The 8810-nt window shown below is 43.1% G+C and overlaps 1 protein-coding gene across 1 annotated transcript; it reads left to right on the top strand.

The window, feature by feature from the left end:
* The first annotated feature begins 120 nt into the window (after positions 1-120).
* Positions 121-5016, top strand: HSPE1 (heat shock protein family E (Hsp10) member 1). Its single transcript, XM_074144902.1, has 4 exons — positions 121-378; positions 2328-2492; positions 4005-4094; positions 4661-5016. The coding sequence occupies exons 1-4, from the start codon at positions 376-378 to the stop codon at positions 4709-4711; spliced, it is 309 nt and encodes a 102-aa protein (XP_074001003.1). The 5' UTR covers positions 121-375; the 3' UTR covers positions 4712-5016.
* Positions 5017-8810: the final 3794 nt, after the last annotated feature.

Raw genomic sequence — 8810 nt, 5'->3', positions numbered from 1 at the left:
AGGCTCCGGCATGAACCATTCAGGTTCCGGGGCCCGCCAATTCCAGAACCTTCTGGAACGCTCATGCTCACTGAAGGTCAAAGTTGAGCTGACCTCACTTCCGGGCGGGCGGCTGACCCCGGGAACCGGCGGGCGCCGGCGGGCGCCGGCTAGGGCGGTCCGCGGCGCCGCGGGGGTGCCAGCTGCCCCGGCAAGGGGGCCTGCCCACGGGGGGAGTGAAAAACACGCGGGAGGGTTCAATCCGAGCAGGGCCGCGGCGGGGGGTGGGCTCTGCTGCGGGGCGGGGCGCCGGGCGCGCATGCGCACGCGGTGACCTTTCCTCACGTGTGCGTGCGGCGGCCCGGTCACTCGGCGGTGGGGAGCGCAGCAGCCGGCATGGTGAGTGCCCGCCGCCCGCTCTGGCTCTGCTGGGCGTGCGATCGCGGTGCGATGAGGGGGAGAGGTCCCTGCAGGGCCTGCTGGCGGGCCCGCCTGTCCGCCGCGGGCGGGTCGCCGCCGGGGACCCCTAAGTGGCCTCGCCGCCGCGCACGCGTGTTTCTTTTGCCTGCCGGAGGCTGGCGGCGGCGAGCCCCGTCGTGGCGGTGGGGCTAGGCTGAGCCGATGGAGGGAAGGAAGGAAGGAGGCAGTGGGCCCTCGCCTGCGGGCGCGGCGGGCCCGCTGGGGCGTTAGTAGGGAACGGGGGTGTCCTGGCGGTCTGGGGGCGCCGCAAGGTCACGCGTCCTTGAGGTAGGGACAGTTACACCGGCAGGGGCTGCGGGCCGGGACCGGCGGGATGTCTGGCAGGGCTTCCCGGCCGCTTCAGCCAAGTGTTTCCCGCCTGCGGTAACGGGAGCGTCCCGTTAGCGACGAGTGCGTGGGGGAGGGCTGCGGGTAAACCCAGCACGTTTTAATGCTGCATCACTCATTCTCTATATTTTATAAAGCTTTTTTATGGAGATCTTACTTAGAGGGAGAATCTGGTATGGACAGAGCTGTTCCTGTGCTTGCAGTAATACTTTATTCTTCACGATCCTGCTGACGTGAGGAATTAGCATTTCTTAAAACTTGAGTGTAAAATGCCATTCTTCATAAGTCTGGCTGCTTATTTCTGTTAAACACAGAACATCTCAAAAAAAAAAAAAAAAAAGGATGTGTGCTCTTACCTTTCCAGAATGAAAATGATCACAGTTGGCAGCCTTTTTCTCTGCTTTTTATCATTGTAGCAGTAAGGTTAGTTGGAGGGACACACATCTTTCATGTGCTGTTGCTTGTTCATGTTCTGCCTGTAATTGTGTATTCTCCCAATTTTAAATTGTGTGTGTGCGTACTGATGTCAGGAAAGGCCATGTGGAAGCCAGGCCCTTCTTTCTAGCTGTTTCTACGAGTGTGGGCTCTGGGTACCTGTCTAGTGGAGCACTATCTCCATGTAACTTGGCAAGTCGCCATATCTTCCCTTCTGGATCCAAGCAAGTTCCTTCTTCCTGACCCCTGCTTGCTGGGATTTAGTGCTTGCATTTATCCAGTACGTGGGGGTTAGACTGCGATTTCTGAAATGCAGCTAGTGGCAGTAAGGAGTTGCAAAAAAAAAAAAAAACAAACCCAAACAACAAAAAAATCATCCCAACCCTAATTCTGCTTAAGCGGAGGCAGATATGGAAGCAGTCAAGGTAGGAGTATGCCTCCCTTCTTGTTCTTAAGGGCTTAAACCTAAAGTTTCCTGTAAAGTTGTAGTCTATTTGTAGAAGTTGATACAAGTAATAGCACTCTTGGTTCAGACTTCTGACTTTGGAGGCTGTAAGTCATTATGTGAAATGGTAAGGACTGCAAGTACCTGAAAAAGACTGATATGAGGTACCTGGTTAGACTTCTGCTGCTTTACTGTAAAACACTCCGTTACATTAATAAAAATGCAACTGTCCCAAGAATTCCTTAGTCATCATTAAGTCTAATGTGGATGTGAACGAATATATTGCATATAATCCAAAATTATGTTTGCCAAACTACTGCAACTAAGGGTTTGGGATTAAAAGCCTAGAGATTCAGCCAGAGGCGGGAGCTGCTCCATCCCCTGGTGGTTTATTCCCCAGCTGGAGTACACCTTCCTATGGCTGAACTGCCAGGATTGCCCAGCATCTGCTTCTTCTTTAGCAATTTCTGATGCAATCCAAGGTGGCTTTGCTACTATTGCAAAAATAGTAAGTTTGCTAATATTAAAAAGAAATACTCAGCAGTTTTCTTTAACAATTAATTTATCTCAAAAGAGAAATCACTTTTCTCTTTTTACACTCTTTTAAATTGCAATTTTGTTGTAATGTTCTTGTTGTCACAACAAACAATTACTTCTACAGGCAGGAAAAGCATTTAGGAAATTTCTTCCACTCTTTGATCGCGTTCTGGTTGAACGATGTGCAGCTGAGACAGTAACCAAAGGAGGCATCATGATTCCAGAAAAAGCTCAAGGGAAAGTGCTACAAGCAACAGTAGTAGCAGTCGGATCAGGAGCCAAAGGAAAGGTAAATATCCTGAAGCATGGCACGTGGGTAGAATTAATAATGGTGTGGTGGTAGCTGGAATATTATCATAAGAAAGGGATGGTTGCAGTGTAAATTTAGAGAGAGCTCACAAATATGGATGACAGCGATGACTGAAGCTGGAAGTATAAATCCAAAGAGGAGGTAGAAATCTCAAGTTCTCCTGACTGGCTCTGACCTCAAATTCCAGCATCCCTTCCATCATTTGTAAAATGGAAAATACTTGCCTTTGAAAAATCAATCTATTTATTGATATTTATCAATAGCTTTAAACAGTTGTGGTGTCTGTTTCAGTGGAGTGTTTTTTTTTTTTCTTTTTTTTCCATTTTCTTAGTGGGTTGGTTTGTTTGCTTTTTTTAATTTTAAATGCATAAACAGTGTTTAGGGGGGATATCTTGTTTCATCATTTCTCAGCCAAAATCTTGAAGGACTAGCAGCCACCTTTGTTAAAATGATTACATGCCTCAATTTCCCTGACTTGTGAGCAGGGTGGAATCCCGGAATGTGGCACTCATTGTCTTGTGCCGTGCAAATATCATTGTCCATAGGAATTGGGCTTACTGGTCAAAAGAAAATCAAGAATCAAAATAACTTAAGTGTTAAATGTTTTTTTATTAATTTTGCATGTTAAATATGTATCTGGGATCATAAAAAAAAAAAAAAAAAAAGCAGTCTTCACGTTACAAAAATGACAATGGCTATGGGCTTCAGCATCAGAAGGGTTTTTCCCCCACCAAAGTAGTGTTCAGTGAGTAGCAATCGTGGAAAACAGGTTAAATTTCAACTTGGGCATGTTGACTCAGACTTTTTCTTTACCATGAGTCCCTCTATACATACCATGTTTTGTGTCTGTATCTGATTTTCAAAGCTTTATATTGTGCAATGGTGCTTATATTTGACTAACATGTTAATATTTAATTTAAAATACAAAATTTAATTAAACCTTATCCGTTGCTTCTTAACTGATTTCCTAGCAACAGTGACAAGTTGATCAAAGTAACAAAGATGGGAACGTACTTCTAACTGGCACTTGGAGAAATTAGCCTTGGCTATAGAATACAGAGTGTACTTTCTCCATTTTAGAAGGGGGCTTCATGGTCTGTCAATTTCTCAGGTTTCTTGGGTGGTGGTTTGTGGGGTTTTTGTTGTGGTGTTTTTTTTTTTTTTTTCCCCATTAAGTGAAGCCGTATTTAGTATGTCAAGTGAAGACCTCACAGTTGTATTTATACTCAAAACTAAATGAAAATTAATTCTATTCAGAAAATCACTGCAGTTCTACTGCCTAAATATTGCAGGACTCCAATGCTTGAGAATGGACCGGTGTGCTTTTCTTCCTAGTAAATTTGTGTATTCTAGATTCATTGTGCAACTAAAATATAGAGTTATTGTGATTTCCCGAATGTTTTATATGTGGATGGATCATTGCATTTTGGAGGAATTCTATTACATCTGTCTATATTGTGGAAAACTAAGGATTTCTTTTTTTCCTTTCAGAATGGTGAGATTCAGCCAGTGAGTGTAAAAGTTGGTGAAAAGGTTTTGCTACCAGAATATGGTGGTACTAAGATTGTACTAGATGATAAGGTAAGTTTCCCAACTTTGTGAATACCAGTTAAGCTTGTTCCCAAAATGCCATACTGCCAGTGAGAAATGCATGTAGTTACTTCATAGGGTGAGCAGCATTCGGGAAAGGCAGTTGTTGATACTCTAGTGGCAGCAGCTGGATCCAGCCAGCTTCTGGTACCTACACTTGCTACCTCCACCCCTGCTTAAAAGGAAGTGACCAAAGAAACCTCAAAACCTCTGGCTTGGCCTTTGCTGGGTGGACAAAGTGGCTCCGTATGCCGAGAATATATAGGAGGGAAACCTGAAAGGCTTTGAAATTACTGGGAGGATCCTTGCTTTTGACAGGGAAAGCTTGCAGAATTGTCTTCTTGCACTCCCTACTACTAAAAATAGTAACTTGGTAGCTTTCCCAAAGAGTATCTTACGAACAAAAATACCTCTTTTCAAGAAGTCAACATGTAGAGTTAGTCTTGCTTAACTCACTTTTGATTTTGTACTTCATGACTGTGGTAGCCCTGACTTCAGAACAAGAGTATTTGCAAAACAACTGATATGACAGCTACTAATATTTCTTTTCTTTGCAGGACTACTACTTGTTTAGAGATGGTGACATTCTTGGGAAATACGTTGACTAAACTTGTTGCAGTATCAGTCATCCATTCCACTAAAATGCTGAAATTTTTCTTTCATCATGTAAATAATGTCCTTTATTTTATAATAACCAGGCATTGAGTCTCTGAAATAACTTGTGATCTCACTGTAATGATGGAACACAAATAAAAATATGTACAGTCAGAAATCGGTTGCTCTTGCTTGAGAACCATTGAACAGTGAAATTCAGATGACCACCACCAAGCCTTAATGATTCCATACACCACCATTTTATATCCTTATCTCTGTACTGAGATTGTAAAAGTCTTTACAATAAATATCTAAAACTATTCTGCTTCTGTCTCAGTTTCTACTATTGCTCAGTGAAACTGAGTCTCAGTTGTGTAATGAACTAATATCTCAAACATTTCAATTGCAGTAGTACATTATTTCCCCTAAACTTGTATGAAGTTGGCAGATGAGTTTAAAATGGCTTTCACACATGCAGTGATGAAGGGGACTTTTCAGCTAGTTCCCTTCTACACTGAACTTTATCTTAAGATAACAGATGTTTTTTTAACTTGTTAGCATTAGCTAAGACACTGGTACATTAGAAGATTAATGCACACAAACCACCCTGCCACAAACAGCCTGTCCCACAGCCGTCTAGAAGCTTGGTACTAGTTATATCCGTGCTGGAACTAAATTATCCAGTTCATAGATGAAGCAGATAAGAGTTATAATGTTTTTTCTTACATACATCTCCATGAATTTTGCCAATAGAAAACAAGTAACTTCCCTCCAGAAGTTAATCAGCAGAATTGGGACTGATGCTGATCTTACAGCAACTGTCTTTACTGATTACTACGTTATCTCAGGCCAGATCTCCAGCTTTCCCATAACTTAGTAGAGAGCTGACTTGACAAACTGTATTTCCTTTATCCTTAATGCAACATTCTTAAATAGCAAGACAGTTACTTAAGTAATGCTGAAGCAACAAATTTGCATATTTTAACCACCCTGTCCTGCCTTGGAAAAGGATTCAAGGTTATTCACACAGGAGTAGACAAATCTGCTCTCGATACAGTGTGTTCCTAGTGCTCTAGTGCAGTCTGAGAGCATACACTGCCTTAAAATGTTTTCATGTAATAAATCTATACTGATTGTTGTTGCTACTGAAACTTTAATAGCAGTAGTTAAATGGTTCCCATTACATTCAAGATGTTCAAAATCAACAATGCTAGATACACTATAAGCCTTGTTTTCTTCTGGAGATAACAAGACTAATGAAAAATGCTTTTCAGAACTTCGGTAGCTGCTGGGGGGGGACTTCAGCTTTGACATACTCTCAAATGCAGTGTATCTTCTGCCAGGGCAGTTTGTGTCCCTCCTCCCCATAGCTAAACTCCAGCACAGAGGTGAACTGGAGCTGCTTTTCTACCTAGAAGGCAGTTAGCACCCAGCTCTTCTGTTGGGAGCTACATCTGACAATCTTGGCTGCACTGGCTTTTGCTCCCCACGGTTGGGTGCTGTGCTGCTCGTTGGCTTTAGAGCTGTAGGCAAACCAGGCAAAAGTTACACTGTTGAGGTGGTTAAACTCCCACTGAACTGAAATGTGCACTAAAAGGGAAGATGCTAAATTAAAATAGTATTTTTTGGTATAAAAGGCCTACTTCTTGAAATCTGCCCTATAGAAATTTTACTTTAGGAGTTTACAGCAGGGCACATTACAGCTGAAACTTAAGATTATCACACTATGAGTATCTTAAAAGATGATTGATGATGTAATGAAACAAACTCATTGAGAAGTATTACCTTCCTCTAGAGCAAGCATGCCTTCATCTTCCATGATTAGGTAGGTATCCTGCTGTAGTCGCATACCGAAGAGGGGGAAGGTATTTAGCATATTTACAAATGGCTTACCTTACAGAAACTAGACCACATCTCAAGGAGATAAAGACACAGTAGGAATCAGCTCCCAACAGAGAAACACCTGGGCCTAACATTTCAGCATTGCTTTCAGCAATGTCTTGCAGAGACAGGCTTTACAGAGGGTCCCTGCTCACAGCAAATAATTTCGTGACGTTTTATACCCCAAGGGGGTGTGATCCAAGGGCCGGTGACCCAGAGGTAGCACATACCCCCTTACTACTTGCACTGCTTCCCTTCACCCCCAAGCGCCGCACTCCTCAGCCAGGGCAGCATCACCGCACTGGCCCACGCCCAGCAGCGCTGCCGAGCGCACCCCACGCAAGTCTCTCCCTCTCCCCCAAACCCTAGTGCCAGCCCCAGCAGATTTTCATCAGCTTGATATCATGCTTATTTAATTAAATATTTACCACAGCCGTATCCACTAGTTTAAAAACAAAAGTCACAGTTTCGTGAAAACTTTCATGGGGATAAGTAATTTACGAATGTGGAAGGAAAAAAAAAGAGCCTTCCTCGGCCTAGTCAAAGGGAGGACGTTCTTGAGTGTCTGCTGGATCGACAGACAGAACATTTTATTCTTGCACCATGAGGCTATCACTGCAAGCAAGGACAAGGTAATTACGACATAGCGAAGTTGATCCATCTGCTGTTGCTGCTTTTGAGTCCACAAGTGCATGCCAAATTCTATAACCCCCAGGTGCTATCGGGGAGGACAGAATCAATCACAAATGCTCTTTCTTTGCTGTGTTGTTCCTGTAGGAATCTAGCCTTCTTTATTCCTCTGTTTTCTAGACTATTTCAAAGCTCTGTTTTTAGCAAAAACTGTTACATATTGCCCGAGCTGCTTTTTGGGGGGATACAGTTCTTCCCAGCCTTTCCTCAGGCTGTCTGAATCATAAAGAAACAAGGTGGATTCCACCTACTTTTGCTACTTTTCTAACATTTCAGAACTGCTTCCTTTAGCAGCAGTTATACTGTTTTCAGAAGACCTTTATCGGCCTGGTTATGTTATCCTGCCATAAAGTAAGCAAACGATGAAACTTCTACAGACTAGTAGAGAAGAAAGGAAGGCCAGGTCCCTAACGGCACAGGAATAGTCAATAAGGTTTTGGGCAAATACTCCATTTTTCACTCTGGATGGTCATAAGAAAATGAGGACCAAGTGAAAACCAAAAAGTGAGATTACCGTTGCTCAGATTTTGTTTCAAAACAACTTGAAATCCAGTAAAACAAAACTAATGAGCAGCTTCCAGGAATACGGTGTTAATTATCAAGGGGCAACACAACAGACCTACAGACTTGTAACATCCTCATTAAGAAACACTGCAGATTTCTTTTTATGCAAACCCGTGAGCCAGTTGCAAATTGACCTGACAGATATGGACTTCTCTGAGAGGTATTTCTTCATAGCCAGATTTATTTGCATTTTAGAAGCAAGATGTCCATGAAATAAAAGTCAGGGACAAATGGAAATGTCAAATACCCAACTCTTCTGTGCTTTAGATATCAGTTAAACCTTGAAAACGATTATAGAGAAGAAAAAAAAGACAAAACAAAAGAACAAACACCAAAGCCAAAATCAAACAAGCTGCTGAACTGTAAGGGATTTAAACAGCTAGAATTGTTTTTATTTTGGGACTAGCTAATTATAATGTCAATCTCATAAAAAATGAATGTTGGATTACGGCTGATCAAATGAGGTACAGGGCATTTGTACCCTTCATTCTAATGCACTGATTTCTCCCAATGTTATTAACCTTTTCACGTCTTCTTACACAAACTGCTAGGAAGTGCTGAGTTTCACCACGTGCCTCAAATAGCTGACACCTTGGGGGCAAGAATGCTGAGCAGGGGTAAAAGAGTAACTAAGGCAAACTGAACTCAGGTCCCTAAAGTTAGGAATGCCACCTCCGGGTTAGCGTGTAACACGAAGGGAGCTGCCCTGGCTGTCAGTAGAACCTGCTGGTTAGCCGGGTGCCTGGACACAGGCAGGAGATGACCCCGTTACCCATTTCTCAGTGTTTGCGCATCGTCCAGCTTTCAGCTCTAACCCGGCCTCCAGAACCAGGCACTGTGAACTGGTCACAGCACTACCCAAGCAAAATGAGTATTCAAAATGTGCTTTGCTTTCTGATAGAAAAGCCTAATTAGAGAGTTTTCATTGTTTTCAGTCCAGAAATGTTTCACACAACTCATAATTCTCATTGGGTGGAA

This window comes from Numenius arquata, chromosome 3, assembly GCF_964106895.1.
Source record: "Numenius arquata chromosome 3, bNumArq3.hap1.1, whole genome shotgun sequence".
NCBI classification, from domain to species: domain Eukaryota; kingdom Metazoa; phylum Chordata; class Aves; order Charadriiformes; family Scolopacidae; genus Numenius; species Numenius arquata.
Note: the sequence above shows the minus strand (reverse complement) of the source record. Positions and strands in the feature narration are given on the sequence as shown.

Coding starts and splice junctions, on each gene's coding strand:
- HSPE1 (XM_074144902.1), top strand. Junction 2,493..4,004: donor GATCAGGAGCCAAAGGAAAG/GTAAATATCCTG, acceptor TTTTCCTTTCAG/AATGGTGAGATTCAGCCAGT. Junction 4,095..4,660: donor AGATTGTACTAGATGATAAG/GTAAGTTTCCCA, acceptor TTTTCTTTGCAG/GACTACTACTTGTTTAGAGA.